This window comes from Nelusetta ayraudi, unplaced genomic scaffold (assembly GCF_046127955.1).
Source record: "Nelusetta ayraudi isolate G7.1 ecotype Tasmania unplaced genomic scaffold, CSIRO-AGI_Nayr_v1 ptg000241l, whole genome shotgun sequence".
Classification (NCBI taxonomy): Eukaryota; Metazoa; Chordata; class Actinopteri; order Tetraodontiformes; family Monacanthidae; genus Nelusetta; species Nelusetta ayraudi.
This window is the reverse complement of record NW_027466290.1, coordinates 1,216-21,765: the sequence shown is the minus strand read 5'-3', so window position 1 is coordinate 21,765 and position 20,550 is coordinate 1,216. Positions and strand designations below refer to the sequence as shown.

The 20,550-nt window shown below is 50.1% G+C and overlaps 2 protein-coding genes across 6 annotated transcripts in view; both read left to right on the top strand.

Annotated features, from left to right (window-relative positions):
- ndufv3 (NADH:ubiquinone oxidoreductase subunit V3) overlaps nucleotides 1–9,845 on the top strand; it is a 40,826-nt gene extending 30,981 nt beyond the window's left edge. The window contains exon 4 of the mRNA XM_076016932.1: nucleotides 9,077–9,845. Coding sequence (XP_075873047.1) covers nucleotides 9,077–9,120 — 44 coding nt within the window. The 3' untranslated portion in view covers nucleotides 9,121–9,845. The remainder of the gene's footprint in view (nucleotides 1–9,076) is intronic.
- LOC142882264 (uncharacterized) lies at nucleotides 591–9,063 on the top strand. 5 transcript variants are annotated; one of them, XM_076016912.1, is made up of 13 exons: nucleotides 619–743; nucleotides 1,769–1,906; nucleotides 2,327–2,484; nucleotides 2,686–4,564; nucleotides 5,349–5,522; nucleotides 5,818–5,991; nucleotides 6,208–6,381; nucleotides 6,588–6,761; nucleotides 7,086–7,259; nucleotides 7,473–7,646; nucleotides 7,971–8,144; nucleotides 8,464–8,637; nucleotides 9,002–9,063. In XM_076016912.1, the coding sequence occupies exons 2-13, from the start codon at nucleotides 1,788–1,790 to the stop codon at nucleotides 9,015–9,017; spliced, it is 3,564 nt and encodes a 1,187-aa protein (XP_075873027.1). In that variant the 5' UTR covers nucleotides 619–743; nucleotides 1,769–1,787; the 3' UTR covers nucleotides 9,018–9,063. The 5 variants fall into 5 exon arrangements, with proteins under 5 accessions (XP_075873026.1, XP_075873024.1, XP_075873025.1 ...); XM_076016911.1 differs by lacking the exon at nucleotides 9,002–9,063 and having other exon boundaries at nucleotides 591–743; nucleotides 2,330–2,484; nucleotides 8,464–8,995; XM_076016909.1 differs by lacking the exon at nucleotides 9,002–9,063 and having other exon boundaries at nucleotides 591–743; nucleotides 8,464–8,995.
- Nucleotides 9,846–20,550: the final 10,705 nt, after the last annotated feature.

The window sequence follows — 20,550 nt, the reverse complement described above, 5'->3', positions numbered from 1 at the left end:
TCAACACACAATGAAAAAGCTGTGCGACACAACAACATATTTTTCACTCAAGTTTTTCTCGCTCACTTGGTTTTGTTCACACAAAGACAACAAGAGAAGAAAGTGAGAAGCAGAAGGTGAAACTTTATCTCAGAGAATCCAGATTGTCAAAGTCTCATATGTGGGTCTTGGCGAGACCTGCTGTCTGTCTGCAGCTGCAGGGTAACAAGCCTGGAGTTCTATTCATATATATTGTTAATATACAATATGTATTTCATCGAGTGTAATTGTATTTATATGACTGAAAGTCTTTATTGCCACTCTATGTAGAATCCATCTGCACTGATTGTTGAAATAAAATCAGCAAGTTATAGTTTGGAGCTGCGCAAGAACACAATATAATAATAATCAGATTGAAAATGTTGCTCAAAGGCCTCAGTTTTACTCTGCTTCAGCCTCTCGTTGTCTTCACAGCTTCACGTGACAAAACTTGTGTTGCGACATCACGAGGCGACACTCAACTTGACTGTAGTTAGTGCCCTCTGGCGCTCAGACACTTGATGACACTGAACCACATCGCCCTCCGCTGGCCGTAGGAGGAGCTGCAGTTAGACCTCGCCAGTCTTCGCTTAGACACCGCCCTCCTCCAGTGGGAGGAGCATCCCCCAAGGAGCAGGAAGAGAAGCCGAAAGTGAAAGTTAAAACTTGTCCGACCTCCATGTTGAGTTGACGCAGTTTCAGCAGAAGTCACAGTGCAGCAGTGGGTGAGTTGTTTCTCTCCTCATTTCTCCTTGTCCAGCAGCAACAGTTGCCCGTTCAGCAGCGGTGGCAACTGTATCATTATTGCTGTGAACCATCAAGAGTCTCTTCCACTGGGAGCCAAGAGGTTTTACTGGGACTGCTGGTGACTGGCAGTGCGCCACTGGGCGGGGTGTCGACACGCTGCTGCAACGGCAGCCTGCTTTTAACTCGGCTACAAAGTCTTTATATTATTATTATTATTATTATTATTATTATTATTATTATTATTATTAGTCGTCATTGGGAAAGTGCTTGTTGCCGTGTCGACGCACTCACACTTCCGCTGTGTTGCACCCGAGCCGCTGGAAAAGAACGCCGCAGTTTATTCTTTGACGCTCGCCGCGTCCCTCCTGCGTCAATGGCAGCAGGTAGGATCGTTCAGACCGGAAGTCCAGGGTGTCAAAACACGGTGCTTCCGGTTGATTTTCATCGTAATACGCAATGTGCTGGATCTCGTGTTTATATGTGCTGTACTTTACTGTGAAACATCAACGCGACGCATCGGCTTCAACGCTGTTCAGGTCGGCCGTCAAACAACAACAGATTTCACTCTGAATCTCAAACTATGATGAACAAAATGCATCTATACTTTAAATACAGAAAAAAAATATTTTGTATAAGTGTAATAATAATAATAATAATAATAATAATAATAATAATAATAATAATAATAAAATAAAAAAAAAAAATAGCCGACATAGGAGGAGATGGAACCCAGTGAAATTTGGCCAGTTCTTTAGAATCTCTCTCTCTCTCACCCCCCCTCTCTCTCTCTTGCCCTCTCTCTCTCTCTTTCACTCTCTTTCACTCTCTCTCTCTCTCTCTCTCTCTCTCTCGCTCCCCCCCCCCCTCTCTCTCTCTCCCCCCCTCTCTCTCTCCCCCTCTCTGTCTCTCTCCCCCCCCCCCCTCTCTCTCTCTCTCTGTCTCTCTCCCCCCCCCTCTCTCTCTCTCTCTGAGCTCAGTGTCACACTGCTGTGTTTCACCTCAGACTGACTCCAGTTCAGGAGATGGATGGACAAGAAGTCAGAGCAGAGTCTCCAGGGTCCAGCATGGTGTCTCTGAAGAGTGACCGCTCCAAAGATATCCCTCTAGTCTTCAGTAATGGACCTGGACCTCCTGAGACACAGTAAGAACACTTGGACTGAGGTCCTCTGCAGTCTTCTTCTCGATGATGCTGCTTCAGTTCACATTTGTTCACAATGAATGACTTTTTTTGAAGTGGTTTCAGCTCCTGTAGAATCACCACATCAGTTCATAGTGTTTGAGTCAAGAGGGAAACTGGCTGCTGGAGTTGCAGTGCAGGAGTCAGTTTGAAATCAAGGTTTTGACTGTTTGTGTTGCAGAAGAAAAGACACTTGGTGCTTCTAGAACAGACAACTTGACCAAGTCATTTCAAAATAAAAGCCTAAACTTTATCTTGTTGGGTGTCTCGGTAGTTTAGTATGAATGAAGAATCAAAACTTCAGTCACAGGAAAAATGAGTTCAAGACTAAAAACTATCATCCAAACTGTCCAACTGAGCAGTCAAACCCAAACTTCTCCACAGGAGGAGGAGGAGCAGCAGCAGCAGGAGGAGGAGCAGCAGTGGTGGTGGTGGCTGTGAGGAGCAGGACGTCCTGACTGACCCAGTGTCCAGCAGCTCAGACTGGGACCAGTCTGCTCCATCAGCACTGCAACCTGCCAGTCACACCAAGACTGCTCACAGTAAGACTGTCCACCTGCACCTCCTTCACTTCTCCCTCTGAGGTCCTTCAGGACCTCCAGTGAGAAGATTCACTGAGGGACATTGAGAGCAAACAGTCACGCAGCAGCAGCAGCAGCAGCAGCAGCTTCAAGTTGTGGACAGTAAATGATGCTCACACTGTCACACTGATGTTTTCTTCTCCAACCTTTTCTCTGCTCCAGGGGTTGATGATGGTCTGCAGGAGCTTCTCCAGCAGCAGAAGATCAGTCTGGAGAGGAGATGTGAACATGTGACTGAAGGTGAAGAAGCAGGAAGTCAAACCCTCCTCAACAGCATCTACACTGAGGTCCACATCACTGAGGGACTGAGTGAGGAGGTCAACAGACAGCATGAGGTCAGGCAGCTGGAGACCAAGAAGACCAAGGAGAGCCTCCAGGACCGTCCAATCAGGTGCAGCCAGATCTTTGAAGCCTCACCTGAGCAGCAGGGACTCAGAGTCAGAGTGGTGCTGACCAACGGCGTCGCTGGGGTTGGAAAAACCTTCTCAGTGCAGAAGTTCACTCTGGACTGGGCCCAGGGCCTGGAGAACCAGGACCTTCATCTGGTGCTTCCTCTCTCATTCAGGGAGCTCAACTTGGTCAAAGAGCAGCACTACAGTCTTCTGGAGCTGCTCCATGTTTTCCATCCAACGTTAGAGAAGCTCACAGCAGAGCAGCTGCATGTCTGCAAACTTCTCTTCATCTTGGACGGCCTGGATGAAAGCAGACTGGCTCTGGACTTTGAGAAGAACCAGGTGGTGACTGACGTCACTCAGAAGAAGTCAGTCAGCGTCCTGCTAACAAACCTGATCAGAGGAGATCTGCTTCCCTCGGCTCTGCTGTGGATCACTTCCAGACCTGCAGCAGCCAATCACATCCCTCCGTCATGTGTGGACAGGCTGACAGAAGTACGAGGCTTCACCGATGACCAGAAGGAGGAGTATTTCAGGAGGAGGTTCAGAGATAGAGGAGATGTGTCCAGCAGGATCATCTCCCACATCAAGGCCTCCAGGAGCCTCCACATCATGTGTGAGATCCCGGTCTTCTGCTGGATCACTGCCACAGTTCTGGAGAGCATGTTGAGCTCAGAGCAGAGAGGAGAGCTGCCCAAGACCCTGACTGACATGTACTCACACTTCCTGCTGGTCCAGACCAAGAGGAAGCAGCACAAGTATGGAGGAGAGCATCAGACCACAGGTCCACAGGAGCTGACGGAGGCTGACTGGGAGCTTCTTCTGAAGCTGGGCCAGCTGGCATTTGAACATCTGGAGAGTGGAAACATCATGTTCTACAGTGAAGACCTGGAGAAGTGTGGTCTCAGTGTGACTGACGCCTCTGTGTACTCAGGAGTTTGTACAGAGATCTTCAGAAGAGAGAGTGTGATCTTCCACAAAACCGTCTACTGCTTCATTCATCTGAGCATCCAGGAGTTTCTGGCTGCAGTCTACAGCTTCCACTGTCACATCAACAGGAAGAAGGAGGTTCTTCGGAATTTCCTCAAAGACACAAAAGCAGAGGCACCACTAAAAAATATGTTTTTAAAATTTTCAAATCTGTTTAAAAAAGAAGAAGCCCCTAACCCAAACCAAACCTTGGACACCCTGGATGAGTTCCTGAAGAGGATGATGGAGGAATCCCTGCAGAGTCCAAACGGTCACCTGGACTTGTTTGTTCGCTTTCTCCATGGACTCAGTCTGGAATCCAACCAGAGACTCTTAGGAGTCCTGCAGGGTCTCACTGACAACCATCCAGGAACCTTAGAGAAGGTCATCAACAACCTGAAGGAGATGAACACTGGTGATGTTTCTCCTGACAGAAGCATCAACATCTTCCACTGTCTGCTGGAGCTGAAGGATCAGTCAGTGCATCAGGAGGTCCAAGTGTTCCTGCAGTCAGAGAACAGATCAGGGAAGCAACTCTCAGACATCCAGTGTTCAGCTCTGGCCTACGTGCTGCAGATGTCAGAGGAGGTTCTGGAGGAGTTGGACCTGAAGAAGTACAAGACATCAGATGAAGGAAGATTGAGACTGATTCCAGCTGTGAGGAACTGCAGGAAGGCAAAGTAAGTCCAGATGTTTCTGTCAACACAATCAATCAATCAATCAATCAATCAATCAATCAATAGTGAGTGAACACAGCTGCAGCTTCTCAAAGCGGTCCTGACTCTGATGGTCTGGGTTCCTTCTGGTTCCTCACTGATTGATTCTGCAGAGACGGAGCTTGAAAGCAGCAGACGCTTGTTTCAAGATCCACCTGCAAAGAAAGTAGTTTACCTTCATTATTGATCATTGATTGATTGATTGATGGATTGGTTGATTTATTAATTCAGTTTGAAACTTTTGTGAGTGTTTATAAAGAGGTGTTGGCTCCACCCTCTGAGAACACCCTGCTTTGGTCTCCTTCCAACACTGTCAGTCACTGTCAGCAGCAGCAGCAGGCTGTAAACACAGGGCTAATGATGCTGCAGTCCTGTAGACAGGGTTGTGGACCATGAATGGAGTGAAGCTGCTCCACTAAGATGAGAAGAAGCAGCAGGAAGGAATGAAGCCACCAACATGATCAACATGTCCAACACACAGCAGCTTGGAGCTCTGATCCAGTGGAGCTCCAAGCTGCTGTGACTGGACACACCAGTGAGCATCATGTGGAGCTGAAGCAGCAGATCAGAGCAACAGTGTCAGTGTTGACTCACTGCTGTGTGAAGCTGCACTTGGTTCCTTGTTGCAGGAGAACTTCATGTGTCCTTTGTGATGATGGAAGCAGCTGATCAGCTGTTGATGCTCCTTCAGTCACTGTCACACTCTCACATGGTGATGATCTTCTCACTGCTGTCTCCTTCACTGCAGACTGTCTGGCAGTGGACTCTCAGAGCTTCACTGTGCAGTGGTGTCTTCAGCCCTGGAGTCCAGCCCCTCCCACCTCACACTGCTGGACCTGAGTGGGAACCACCTGGAGGATCCTGGAGTGAAGCTGCTCTGTGCTGGACTGCAGAGTCCAAACTGCAGACTGGAAGTTCTCAGGCAGGTTGCTGCCCTCTACTGGTGGACAGTGTGTCAGCAGATGGACATCACACACAACATCTTGTCTCGTTGTTGTGATGTTTGGAGCTGCTCAGTGGGACCAGTTTGGACCGGACGTCCTTCACCGTCACTGTGAAGGACGTCCGCAGCTTCTGTCTCACTGTAGTGTTTTTCTTTGAGTTCATTTCTAAAAGGAAACTAAAATTCTCTTCAATATGAAGTCACAGTTTTCTTCCTTCTAGATGTGATTGTTTGAATTAGTCATTTCCCTCTCCATCATTTCTTCTTCCTTCAGGTTGATTGACTGCAGTTTGTCAGAGCTCAGCTGTGATTGGCTGCTCTCAGCTCTGAAGTCCAACCCCTCCCACCTCAGAGAGCTGAACCTGAGTCAGAACCAGCTGCAGGATTCATCAGTGAAGGAGCTGAGTGGTTTCCTGCAGAGTCCAGACTGTAAACTGGAGGTTCTGAGGTCAGTTCACCCTCTTCACTCTACAACTGCTGCAGTGATTGTTGTCATGACTTTGAATTGACTTTGTTCAAATTCACTTTACACACACTTTGATTCCATTAGAAATGTTTTAAATCTCTCTCTCTCACACACACACACACACACACACACACACACACACACACACACACACACACACCTGTGATTTTCACTCTCCATCATTTCTTCTTCCTTCAGGTTGTGGAGCTGCAGGTTGTCAGAGCTCAGCTGGGATTGGCTGCTCTCAGCTCTGAAGTCCAACCCCTCCCACCTCAGAGAGCTGTACCTGGGTCAGAACCAGCTGCAGGATTCATCAGTGAAGGAGCTGAGTGGTTTCCTGCAGAGTCCAGACTGTAAACTGGAGGTTCTGAGGTCAGTTCACCCTCTTCACTCTACAACTGCTGCAGTGATTGTTGTCATGACTTTGAATTGACTTTGTTCAAATTCACTTTACACACACTTTGATTCCATTAGAAATGTTTTAAATCTCTCTCTCTCTCTCTCTCTCTCTCTCTCACACACACACACACACACACACACCTGTGATTTTCCCTCTCCATCATTTCTTCTTCCTTCAGGTTGTGGAGCTGCAGGTTGTCAGAGCTCAGCTGGGATTGGCTGCTCTCAGCTCTGAAGTCCAACCCCTCCCTCCTCAGAGAGCTGAACCTGGGTCAGAACCAGCTGCAGGATTCATCAGTGAAGGAGCTGAGTGGTTTCCTGCAGAGTCCAGACTGTAAACTGGAGGTTCTGAGGTCAGTTCACCCTCTTCACTCTACAACTTGTATCACTCTTGTTGTTGTTGTCATGACTTTCACTTCACTGCTGTTGGGAATTCAATTTGCAGTCACTGGTTGTGTTTGAAATGTCTGAAGCTGGGTTTAAAGGTACAGTGTGTAAATCCTGCCACCTAGTGGTCAGATTTTACATTGCAGTGCTCATTCGCTCGCCCTCTCTCTCCCATGTTTTTTTCTTTTATTGCAGATTCTGAAGTGGACATTGTAGTTTGATGTTCAGAGTGATGACACCCTGGAAAAACTCTGCATCATTATAAACTCCATCATTTCTTCTGCATTCAGGTTGGAGGGCTGCAGTTTGTCAGAGCTCAGCTGTGATTGGCTGCTCTCAGCTCTGAAGTCCAACCCCTCCCACCTCAGAGAGCTGTACCTGGGTCAGAACCAGCTGCAGGATTCATCAGTGAAGGAGCTGAGTGGTTTCCTGCAGAGTCCAGACTGTAAACTGGAGGTTCTGAGGTCAGTTCACCCTCTTCACTCTACAACTGCTGCAGTGATTGTTGTCATGACTTTGAATTGACTTTGTTCAAATTCACTATGATTCCATTAGAAATGTTTTAAATCTCTCTCTCTCTCTCTCTCTCTCTCACACACACACACACACACACACACACACACACACACACACACACACCTGTGATTTTCCCTCTCCATCATTTCTTCTTCCTTCAGGTTGTGGAGCTGCAGGTTGTCAGAGCTCAGCTGGGATTGGCTGCTCTCAGCTCTGAAGTCCAACCCCTCCCTCCTCAGAGAGCTGAACCTGGGTCAGAACCAGCTGCAGGATTCATCAGTGAAGGAGCTGAGTGGTTTCCTGCAGAGTCCAGACTGTAAACTGGAGGTTCTGAGGTCAGTTCACCCTCTTCACTCTACAACTTGTATCACTCTTGTTGTTGTTGTCATGACTTTCACTTCACTGCTGTTGGGAATTCAATTTGCAGTCACTGGTTGTGTTTGAAATGTCTGAAGCTGGGTTTAAAGGTACAGTGTGTAAATCCTGCCACCTAGTGGTCAGATTTTACATTGCAGTGCTCATTCGCTCGCCCTCTCTCTCCCATGTTTTTTTCTTTTATTGCAGATTCTGAAGTGGACATTGTAGTTTGATGTTCAGAGTGATGACACCCTGGAAAAACTCTGCATCATTATAAACTCCATCATTTCTTCTGCATTCAGGTTGGAGGGCTGCAGTTTGTCAGAGCTCAGCTGTGATTGGCTGCTCTCAGCTCTGAAGTCCAACCCCTCCCACCTCAGAGAGCTGTACCTGGGTCAGAACCAGCTGCAGGATTCATCAGTGAAGGAGCTGAGTGGTTTCCTGCAGAGTCCAGACTGTAAACTGGAGGTTCTGTGGTCAGTTCACCCTCTTCACTCTACAACTGCTGCAGTGATTGTTGTCATGACTTTGAATTGACTTTGTTCAAATTCACTTTGATTCCATTAGAAATGTTTTAAATCTCTGTGATGAACTGGCGACTTGTCCAGGGTGTCACCCTGCCTTCTTCCTAAGACAGCTGGGAGGGGCTCCAGCAGACCCCCATGACCCTGAATAGGAATAAGCGGCTATAGAAGATGAATGAATGTTTTAAATCCCTCTCTCTCTCCCTCTCTCTCACACACACACACACACACACCTGTGATTTTCCCTCTCCATCATTTCTTCTTTATTCAGGTTGGAGGGCTGCAGGTTGTCAGAGCTCAGCTGTGATTGGCTGCTCTCAGCTCTGAAGTCCAACCCCCCCCACCTCAGACTCCTGGACCTGAGTAGGAACATCGTGAAGGCTTCAACAGGGCAGCAGCTGGATGCTCTGGTGGCCAGCAGAGACTATAAACTGGAGAGTGTGAGGTCAGTACTGGTGTGGAAGCAGTGCATGATGGTTGATGATGTTTCCCAGTCCCAGTGTGAGAGGAGGATGGTGCCAGTCAGCCAGTCACATGACTTTGTTGTGGTCTGGTGTTGACGTCCAGCTGCTCCTCATTCATCCAACTGTCCCTCCATCCAACTGCTTCTTCTCTCACTTCACCACTCAATGACTGATCACTTCATCTTCATCACGCCTCACTATCAGTCCAACGCTCTGTGGTCACATGACCTCCATCTTTCACACTGTCAACATGTGACTGAGAGTCTGTCAACAGTCAAGGTCTCTGGGACGATGCGTTCAAGGACTGTGAGTGGTGACTCCTGCCGTCTCTTCTTCTCTCTGCAGGTGGAGGTTCTGGTGATGAGGGAGGATCAGCTGGTCCTGATGATGCAGCAGCAGCAGCAGCAGCAGCAGCAGCAGCAGCGGCAGCAGCAGCAGCAGGTCTGACTGGACCATGGAGCTGAGGGAGAGTGGAGAGGAGAGCTCCATCTAGTGGTGGATCCTGCATCCTGCCCTGCTGGATTAAAGCCACGTTCACGCCATCACTACGCCAAATATTTGTCCACATGACTGAAGCTGAACTCGTGATGCAGAGTGTAGAAGATGGCAGGACCACATCACTGGTCATCATCATTGAAGATGTTCAGCCAGAGAGACGGATCCTGGATGATCTGGGACAACGTCAAGGAGAAGAAGACCACTGACATTTCAAATGCAGAAATAGTCCCATTGTTCTCCTGTTGAGATGATTCAAGTCCAACAGTCCTTCAGAACTTCTGCTGGTTCCTTTCAATCAATCCATGGATAATATTGTGCAAAGTCACGTCTCACTGACCACACTGAGAGTTGTGACTTCCAGTGAGTCCAGTTGCTGCTCAGAAAATCAGCAGTGTGGCCACAAAGAGTGACTGAAGCTCTTCCTCAACTTCTATTGGATTTCAGCACCAATTCTGAGTCATTATTTCTTTTCAATTCAACAATTCCTATCAATGAACCTTTGTCTGTCAATACAATCAATGATAACCTTATGACTGCTTTCCATCTCCAGTCCCATTGACCAGTGAAACATTAAAAAAAAGGACCAATACTATAATGTTCTAGTCTGGCCCGTTGAGCTTTTTAATCTGGCCCGCCAAACTTAAAAGAAATTATGTTTAAAGTAAGTAAGAAATAATTTCAACTGTATTTCAACTATTTTTCAGTGTTTTAAGAGTTGTTTCAATAAAGAGCCAATTACTGTGAGCTTTCAAAGATGGATATTTTTATTTTCAACGGACATGAAAGCATGTGTTGTTACATATCCTATGATGTCATCATATATATTGTTCCTCCTATGAGGGGCGTAACCAAAACACTCCATCCATCTTCTCCTGCTGCGGCCCCTCTGTCAAACTTTTAGAACCCAGTGTGGCCCACCAGTCACAAAGTTTGCCCTCCCCGGTTCTAGCAGAACAAAGACGTCCAAAGAAGAACAAACAACCAGGCAACATGCAACAACACACAGTGTGCGCACACACACACACACACACACACACAAACTGAGCTGAGGCACCGGGGCAAACTACCAAGAATTAAATCACTCACCTTTGCATGTGAGTCACCTGTACACAATCAATCGTCCCCAACTGGGTTACTTTCTATATTTTATGGATCAGCAAATTCCACAAAACACTCATTTTATTTATTTTTTTTAACACAACTTCGCCACTGACACATCCTGTTGTGCTCATCCTGTGTAGCTGTGTGTGTGTGTGTGTGTGTGTGTCTTCAGACGCTCTATTAGCAGAATGCTAATAGCATTATAGCTTTAATGCGATCATTATTCTATGTGTTACCGCAGTATTTGACGCTGAGACGTCAACGTGACGTATCTGCTTCAACACTGTTCAGTTAGACTGTCTCTATTCTGTCCTCAGTGTGAGTCCGTCCACACATTGACAGCTAGCCAACACGTTTCAAAGATGTACGGACGCTGGAATGAAGTTCAAAGAACTTTATTGTTGTCATTGTTCTTTGAAACTCTTTTTGTAACAAAGCGATGCTTTCTTGACATGAACACAACAAGGATGAAGGCTGAAGCCGTGAGCTGACACCGCAAGGAGAACACAAACAATTTTCTTCCGGATTAGCCCATTAGCGGCACGAAGCCCTTCAAAATAAAAAGTTTACATTAAAGGAAATAATACATGACTAATAATGGCCAGTAGAGGGGGACAAAGTAAGAGCATTCAACAACCATGACAGTCAATCAATAGAGCAGATGTATGTGAAAGTTCTCAGTCATCCGGGTCATCTTCCGGTGGAAGGTTCAGTCGGGCCAGCTGGACTGGTTCTAGTGGTCTTGAAGATGTTTCTCCTCTCATCTGAAGAGCTTTTTCAGTTGTGGAAAGGGGTTGCAGAGTCCCAGGTATTGGACCACCAGGAGGAGTGGGCGGGGCTACGGTTGATAGTTCACTTCTAGTAGCAAGGTGTTGATTGTCCAAGAAAAGGTGTTGATTATCAATGAGGCTTCGATAGTTGAACTAAGTTCATGATGTCTTCTAGTTTCCAGTGATCCCAGTATTCTTTTATCGCAGATCTATATTTTAGGTTGTTATTCACCTGTCAGGTTTCGGAGATCTCTGTGGCCTCCCTGGTCTCTGTGGCCTCCTGGTCTCTGTGGCCTCCCTGATCCAGCGCTGTTGCTTCCTGTCTTCGGTGCTGGACCGGGCTGGAGCAGCAGTGCTGACAGTGGTCCAGCAGAGGGCGCCATGTTCCCATACATGGACCGCTTAGGGACGGAGCTGAAGACCTGAGCAGGAACCGTCTCTGACACGTCCTCACTAGTGATGTTCGATACCACCAATTTCCTTTTCGATCCGATACTGAGTAAAATCCAGACTGGTATCGGCGATACCGATCCGATACCGATACTCTGAGCAAATGCATCTTAAGTGCCTGATAAATCTAAAAAAGAAAAAAAAATGTAGTGCATTTAAAATTATAACTTAAAAATACAAAACATGAGACTCACTTATTGAGTGATTTATTTTAAACTCAGAAACTCACTGAGGTAGTGGCTTCATAAACAACTTTAAATATCAAAAAATGCAAACCTGAGTCAATAGAATAGTTATCAGAATCAGAATCAGAATCAGAAATACTTTTATTTATCCCGAGGGAAATTCTTTTTGTAACAGGGTTCCAGTCAACTTGAGAAATGTACATAACATATAGAAAGAAGCATGCAAGGCCAAATCAAAAGAAAAAGATGCCACAATATACAATATAAAACATTTAATGGTGGAAATAAATATTGTCAGATGAAATACAAAATGTAAAGCTTTTCATACAAGCAATTTATTAGTATCATTATCATTAGGCTATTATAATTATTATTCTTTGTCAGTCTGCCTGCCTTGATAGGATTCATCAGGGCTTCATTGTTACCTTAGTTAGCCCCTACAGCAGACCTGGGCAAAGTACGGCCCGCGGGCCACGTCTGGCCCGCTGTGTGTCTCTGTCCTGCCGCGTGAGGCGGTCATAAATGACGCGATCTACCGGTCGATCGCAAAGGTAGTTTGGAAGGTAGTTTGCCTGGATCGCATGGAGAGACGGAGTCGCGAGGATACTTCCGCGGGTCCGCGGGACTTCAGCGCTGTTTCCCACCATAACTCTTCTTCATGTTGTCTGCACGAGCAACTTTTGGCAAGTTTGCAAACTGTGGCAGAAAGTGTGACGTGACCAGTATCGCTTGTCGCGCGCTACGTGTTCAGGTGCAGGCTGAAGGCAGAGGGGGCGGGGTCCTACAAGGGGGGTCTGCTGCTGCGGTGTCATGTCATAGCGAATTGCGCATTGTTGTCGTTGCTGTGGTGTTACATTCTGGCAGCCCTAGGAGCGCCCCCCCCCAGTGGGCGGGGCCCAGAGCAACTGCCTGGCTTGCCTGTCCGCAAGCGCCGCCCCTGCCTACCAGCAGCGCTTCATTTAGACAAGATCTCAGTACTCCTGTTAATGATGTACATCACCACAAAACACTGAAGTATCGATATTTCAGGATCGATCCGCACATCACTAGTCCTCACTCCTAACTGCAGACCATCAGGAGCAGCAGCAGCAGCAGCAGCAGGAGCAGGAGCAGCAGCAGCAGTTCAACCATGCTACAGTGCTAACACCAAGCTACAGTGCTAACTCTGTAGCATGGTTGAACTGCTGCAGGATGATAGCATGAGCAGGACGGGGTCCTGGAGATCCAGGGTGGAGCTGCTGCTCCTCACTGCTGGGGTTCCTACTGGACTCCTCATGGTCCCTCAGACCTCCTGGCCACCAGGGGGCAGGCTGCTCCTGGTGTGACGGGGTTGGAATGGTCTGCGTGTGCTTCGCTGCTTCGTGCTGACTTTTCCAGTGTGCAGTTCCAGCCGTGTGCAGTGGTCTCACCTGCTCTTCTCTCTTTTTAATGCACAGGTTTTAATATTGATGCCTTTTACCTTTGACCCAGAGTTTTATCTCCAATTACCCCTGAACGCCCCACCCCTGTCAATACAATCACCCAGATCAAGCACAGGTGTGAACACTAAGTATATATATATATATATATATATATATATATATATATATATATATATATATATATATAGAGAGAGAGAGAGAGAGAGAGAGAGAGAGAGAGAGGGACAGAGGCAGATGGAGAGATAGGGAGAGAGAGACAGAGAGGGAGGGAGGGAGAGACAGAGAGAGAGAGACAGGGAGGGAGAGAGAGAGAGAGACAGAGAGAGAGAGACAGGGAGGGAGGGAGGGACAGAGAGAGAGACAGAGGGAGAGAGAGAGAGGGACAGAGAGAGAGAGAGAGAAACAGAGAGAGAGAGAGAGAGAGAGAGAGAAACAGAGAGACAGAGAGAGAGAGAGAGAAACAGAGAGACAGAGAGAGAGAGAGAGAAACAGAGAGAGAGAGAGCTCCTGCTGGAGGAGTGTTTGTGTCTCTTCAGACAGACTCTGCCTTCAGTTAGCTTAGCCTCCCTTAGCTCCGATGCTAAGGCAGGGTTATGGAAGCTGGTAGCAGCTACGCTAACCTTGTGTGTTGAAGTTCTTCACGTCACATGACCTTCATACAGGAGCCCTGGTGGAGCAACACGTGGTTTCCAGGGAATTTTAATCATAATTCAGACTCAGAAACTGAGGCCACTGCTGCTGCAGACAGGGGGCGCCCTCCAGCACACTGGCAGACTGCCTGGGCTGAACCCACCCAACCACTGGAGATGCCTGCAGTGTTGACACACTGGCATGAAAAGCAACTGGCCACTGAAGAGAGTGCGATAGCGTCACCACTGGTCACTGAGGAGAGTGCGATAGCGCCACCACTGGTCACTGAAGAGAGTGCGATAGCGTCACCACTGGTCACTGAGGAGAGTGCGATAGCGCCACCACTGGTCACTGAAGAGAGTGCGATAGCGTCACCACTGGTCACTGAGGAGAGTGCGATAGCGCCACCACTGGTCACTGAAGAGAGTGCGATAGCGCCACCACTGGCCACTGAAGAGATCAGCTGACTGAACTGCTGAGCATCCGCGCAGAAGACACGTTCACGTTCACGTTGCTCAATGCTAGCGTTAGCCACGTAGCAGCGCCCCCCCCCCCCCCCCCCCCACCACCACCACCACCACCAGGGTCACTTCCTTCCTCCCTGTTGCCAGGTGACGCTGCTGTGGCTCTGGAAGCATCTGCAGCCAGTCGGGGCGCCGGACCCTCGGGGCCTTCAGCCGGACCCCCGGGGGGGCCTCGGACCAGCCAACCTGCCCTGACACAGCGGCTGTGTGGAGGCGCTGACAGGAGGAAGAGCAGCGACCTGGTGTCTGCCGGCCGCCCGCACGCTGCCCCCTGCTGGCTCTTTGTGGCCGCAGGACCTGGTCCAGGACGTCCTGGGTCCAGAAGCACAGAACCGGGCCTCTCTCGGACCTCCGGCTCTTTGTCTGCGCCTGACAGCCTCCGACTTCCTGCCTTTATGCTCCTGTCCCTGGCCGCTCGCTCCGGCTTGCCTGCATAAAGAAGGTGTCAGCGGCTTGACGACCAGCAGGGGGCAGCCATTCATCACGCGGCCGCCACCTCCTCAAACACTCAGCGCTGTTTTTATTTACAGCGCCGGAGTGAGAAGAAGTGAAAAGATCCCTGGAGTTCTGGTCTCCGGAGTCCCACACTCTGCTCCTCAGCAGCTTCCATTCAGCCGCGTCCACACGCAGGAGGCGGAGCCAAGAGGAGAAAACCCACAAACAAGCCGGCGAGTGTTTCTGCTCCGTTAGGTGACACTAATGAAGATTTCATCGCGTTTATTAGCAGTTAAAGGAGAAACACCACGGAGAGAAAGAAGAAAAAGACCCAATATTGACTGAAGCCAGACACACACACACACACACACACACACACTCACACAGAAGGGAGAGGAGGAGGAGGAGCAGGAGGAGAGCGAGGAGGAGGAAGAGGAGGAGGTGCAGGAGGAGGAGCCAATCTTGAGCCAGTTACTGATCTGACGTGTGATTGGCTGACGGCCGATGGACCACGCGGAGCTTCGCCATCATCACCATCGTCTGGATTCTGCCGCCGTCTCAAGGTCAGAGGTCAACCTTTGTCCCCCATGATGAGCCGCAGCCTTATCGATGACCTCTGACCCCACCCTCATTACCCAGCTCGCTGCTCATCACTGTCCCCGGCCAATCAGCCGGCCAATCAGCTGGCTGGACGTGCTGCTGCTCTCCTGAGGGCGGGAAGCAGGAAGCAGGGACTCCGCCCACCTCAGTGTCCGACAGGGGGCGGCTCTACTGGATGATTGACATGACAGGTGTGTGTGTGTGTGTGTGTGTGTGTGTGTGAGAGAGAATGTGTGTCCTAATCCAAACTGAGTATCAACTGGAAATATTTTTATCCTGTAATCTGACCCTTTTATCAGATTAGCGCAGGCCCCGCCCCCTGCAGGTTAATGGCATCATGGGAAAAAAAATAAACTCGGATTTGAAAAAAAATAAAATAAAAAAGCTCCTAAAGCGATGACGTGAGATTAATCCCTCCCACACGCAGGTGTGTGTGTGTGTGTGTGTGTGTGTGTGTGTGTGTGTGTGTGTGTGTGGTCCCCAGGTCGTCTCTGCTTACCTGGAGGCGGAGCTAGACTGGAGGCCTCAGCCCCGCCCTCCCCTCCCCACCCGCCGCCGCCACCCGTCACAAGCAAGGCATTGTGGGTCGGCAGAGAAGCAGCGACAGTGTTGGTCACAGCTGCAGCCGTGGAAGAACAAGAGCTCTGTGTGGCCGCAACACACACACACACACACACACACACACACACACACACACACACACATACACTAGGAGTCAACTCTCAAAACAGGAACAGGAAGTGATTCATCGGGAGCCAATCAGAGTGATGACAGCAGCCGCTAGCGCAACAATGGGAACAGCGCGAACCAATGGGATCGTACAAATGTTTTGTGTGTGTGTGTGTGTGTGTTGCATCAGAACACCTTGTTGTGTTGTCATGTTAATGTGTTTGTGATGTTTTGATCTGATGTAAATGAATTATTGTGTTGATGTGGCTGCAGATTATCTCCGAAGCCGCAGTGTGTGTGTGTGTGTGTGTGTGTGTGTGTGTGTGTGTGTGTGTGGGTGAGGAGGCCTCAGGCTCCTCAGTCAGAGCGGAGGAGGGGGGTTGAGGGGGGTGGGGGGGGTTTATATAATCTCTGAGCTGCATGAATCTTCCTGAAATACCTGCTGCATTAGAGCAGCTGATCCCCATGTGACAGGTGTCTCTCTCTCTCTCTCTCTCTCTCTCTCTCTCTCCTCTCTCTCTCCCTCTCTCTCTCTCTCTCTCTCCCTCCATCTCCCTCTCTCCCTCTCTCTCTCTCTCTCTCTCTCTCTCTCTCTCTCCCTCCATCTCCCTCTCTCCCTCTCCCTCTCTCTCTCTCCCTCCCTCTCTCTCTCTCTCTCTCTCTCTCCCTCTCTCTCTCTCTCTCCCTCCCTCCATCTCCCTCTCTCCCTCTCCCTCTCTCTCTCTCTCTCCCTCTCTCTCTCTCTCTCTCTCTCCCTCTCTCTCTCTCTCTCCCTCTCTCCCTCTCTCTCTCTCTCTCCCTCCCTCCATCTCCCTCTCTCCCTCTCCCTCTCTCTCTCTCTCTCGCTCCGTGACGGCCCAGATTATCGGCGCTCACATCAGCCCACACACCCCCCCTCCTCCTCTGGAGCCCAGAGGGGGGCGCTAATCCACACCGACACAGCAGCAGCAGCAGCAGCTGGTGTTGCCTCCTCAGCCCGAGTGGCTCTCAGTTTGAAGAAGAAGTCCCGGAACCATGTGACCCGGGACCCTGGAACCATGTGACCCCGGGACCCTGGAACCATGTGACCCTGGGACCCTGGAACCATGTGACCCTGTGCAGAAATTGCTCACTAAAACTCCGAGCGGTGCTGGTGCACTACTCGCTCTGCCCACCGGCAGGGGGCGGGGCCAGTTGACTCCGCCCAGCAGGAGGCAGGGCAGTGGGCGGGGCCTCTGACAAACAGGCCCACATTGAACTTCACATCTGGACGCTTCACAACAGAGTCTGTGTGACTGCGGCCTGGAGGAAATCAAACACATTCAGAAATACACACACACACACACACACACACACACACACACACACACACACACACACTAATGGTTTGTCATATAAACCCACTTCCTCTTTCCAGGTTCCTCCAGGTCATGTGACTCCATTGAGCTGTCCGCCACTGTCCCAGAGGTCAAAGGTCACACTTAGATGGGGAGACCTGACTGCTCACTGTGACCAGGGGCTCTCTCTCCCCTCCTGCTCTCTCACCCTCCTGCTGTCTCACCCTCCTGCTGTCTCACCGTCCTACTCTCTCACTCTCCTGCTGTCTCACCCTCCTGCTGTCTCACTGTCCTACTCTCTCACTCTCCTGCTGTCTCACCCTCCTGCTGTCTCACCATCCTACTCTCTCACCCTCCTGCTGTCTCACCATCCTGCTGTCTCACCCTCCTACTCTCTCACCCTCCTGCTGTCTCACCCTCCTACTCTCTCACTCTCCTGCTCTCTCACCCTCCTGCTGTCTCACCGTCCTACTCTCTCACTCTCCTGCTGTCTCACTCTCCTGCTCTCTCACCCTCCTGCTGTCTCACCATCCTGCTGTCTCACCCTCCTACTCTCTCACCCTCCTGCTGTCTCACCGTCCTACTCTCTCACTCTCCTGCTGTCTCACTCTCCTGCTCTCTCACCCTCCTGCTGTCTCACCATCCTGCTGTCTCACCCTCCTACTCTCTCACTCTCCTACTCTCTCACTCTCCTGCTGTCTCACCATCCTACTCTCTCACCCTCCTGCTGTCTCACCCTCCTACTCTCTCACTCTCCTGCTCTCTCACCCTCCTGCTGTCTCACTGTCCTACTCTCTCACTCTCCTGCTGTCTCACCCTCCTGCTCTCTCACTCTCCTGCTGTCTCACTCTCCTGCTGTCTCACCCTCCTACTCTCTCACTCTCCTGCTCTCTCACCCTCCTGCTGTCTCACCATCCTGCTGTCTCACCCTCCTACTCTCTCACTCTCCTACTCTCTCACTCTCCTGCTCTCTCACCCTCCTGCTGTCTCACTGTCCTACTCTCTCACTCTCCTGCTGTCTCACCCTCCTGCTGTCTCACTCTCCTGCTGTCTCACCATCCTGCTGTCTCACCCTCCTCCTCTCTCACCTTCCTGCTGTCTCACCATCCTGCTGTCTCACCCTCCTACTCTCTCACTCTCCTGCTGTCTCACCCTCCTGCTGTCTCACCCTCCTGCTGTCTCACCGTCCTACTCTCTCACTCTCCTGCTGTCTCACCCTCCTGCTCTCTCACTCTCCTGCTGTCTCACTCTCCTGCTGTCTCACCCCCCTACTCTCTCACTCTCCTGCTGTCTCACCCTCCTGCTCTCTCACTCTCCTGCTCTCTCACTCTCCTGCTTTCTCACTCTCCTGCTGTCTCACCCTCCTGCTCTCTCACCCTCCTGCTCAGCAGCAGTAGATGAGGAGGTGCAGCGGCGCCCCCTGCAGCCTGCACATCTTCACTTCTTATCTCTTCCTGCAGGAGTGGGACGGTTGACTCCAGCTTCCTCCCAGCGGCTCCTGACCGGTTCCAACCGGCCTGACCTTCACCTCTCCAGCCTGCTGCAGTACCAGTCTGTCCTGCTGGTGGCGCTCTTCCACAACTCAATGTGCCGTCGCTGTCAGATACCTTCAAAACAGCCACCGGCTCTTTTAAGGCCGCTCCGCTTCCGTGTGTGTGTGTGTGTGTGTGTGTGTGTGTGTGTGTGTGTGTGTGTGTGTGTGTGTGTGCGACCCCAAATAAAAGCCTATTAGTGCAACATTTGATCCGTCTCACTGCTCTGCCGTGGACACCAAACACATCTGCTGCAGCTTAGCGGCCGCCGCCGCCGCCGCCGCCGCCCAGGATCACAGCTGTCGCCGCTCCTCGCCGCCGCCACTGAACCTCCAGCGGCGGGTCACGTGACCTCCATCCTCCTCCTCCTCCTCCTCCTCCTCCTGGTGGCGGGGGCAGCCCAGCGCTACCTGAACAGTCGGTGCAGGATTGTCTCTAAGAGGATTGGTTCCCACTAAAACCAGATTAAAAAGGTAAAAACAACAATCTGCCGCCGGCAAGCACCTGATGATGTCACTGATGATGTCATCAAGAAGCAAAACAAACAGCGGCATGATGGGAGATCTCATAAAGAGGGGCTTTAGAGCCCTGTGAGCAGGCACACACACACACACACACACACACACACACACACACACACACACACACACACACATACACACGGACTGTGGTATGTTCTACAGCTGGACACACCGCCAGCAGGGGGCAGCACCTGCGGGGCCACACACACACACACATTAGCAGCAGCAGCAAAAAGTTTCAAGAAAAAATGAGCGTCAATCAGTGAGAGGTGTCTCCGCCCTGGTGGTGGTCCCACCAACCAACCTGGAGAGCAACATCACTTCCTGTCATGATTCCACTTCCTGTTGAGGCTCCACTTCCTGCCAAAATACTCAGAAGGTCCAACCTCCAATAACACCTGCTACTGCTGCTGCTACTGTTACTGTTGCTGCTGCTGCTACTGCTGCCGTTGCCGCTGCTGCTACTGTTACTGTTGCTGTTACTGTTATTGTCGCTGCTGCTGCTGCTGCTACTGTTACTGTTGCTGTTACTGTTACTGTCGCTGCTGCTGCTGCTGCTACTGTTACTGTTACTGCTGCTGTTACTGTTACTGCTGCTGCTGCTACTGTTTTACTGTTACTGTTGCTGTTACTGTTATTGTCGCTGCTGCTGCTGCTGCTACTGTTACTGTTGCTGTTACTGTTACTGTCGCTGCTGCTGCTGCTGCTGCTGCTGCTGCTACTGTTACTGTTACTGCTGCTGTTACTGTTACTGCTGCTGCTGCTACTGTTACTGTTGCTGTTACTGTTACTGCTGCTGCTACTGTTACTGTTGCTGTTACTGTTACTGTCGCTGCTGCTGCTACTGTTACTGCTACTGCTACTGTTACTGTTACTGCTGCTGTTACTGTTACTGCTGCTGCTGCTGTTACTGTTACTGCTGCTGCTGCTACTGTTACTGTTACTGCTGCTGCTGCTGCTGCTGCTACTGTTACTGCTACTGCTACTGTTACTGCTACTGCTGCTGCTGCTGCTGCTACTGTTACTGTTGCTGTTGCTGTTACTGTTACTGCTGCTGCTGCTGCAGCTGCTACTGTTACTATTACTACTGCTGCTGCTGCTGCTGCTACTGTTACTGTTGCTGTTACTGTTACTGCTGCTGTTGCCGCTGCTGCTGCTGCTGCTACTGTTACTGCTACTGTTACTGCTGCTGCTGCTGCTGCTACTGTTAGTGTTACAGCTGCTGCTGCTGCTGTTACTGCT

Excerpts from the sequence above, each read along its gene's own strand:
- LOC142882264 (XM_076016909.1), top strand. The coding sequence starts at position 1,788 with ATGGATGGACAAGAAGTCAGAGCAGAGTCTCCAGGGTCCAGCATGGTG. Across the intron at positions 6,762-7,085 it reads TGTAAACTGGAGGTTCTGAG|GTTGGAGGGCTGCAGTTTGT; the intron begins GTCAGTTCACCC and ends TTCTGCATTCAG. Across the intron at positions 7,260-7,472 it reads TGTAAACTGGAGGTTCTGAG|GTTGTGGAGCTGCAGGTTGT; the intron begins GTCAGTTCACCC and ends TTCTTCCTTCAG.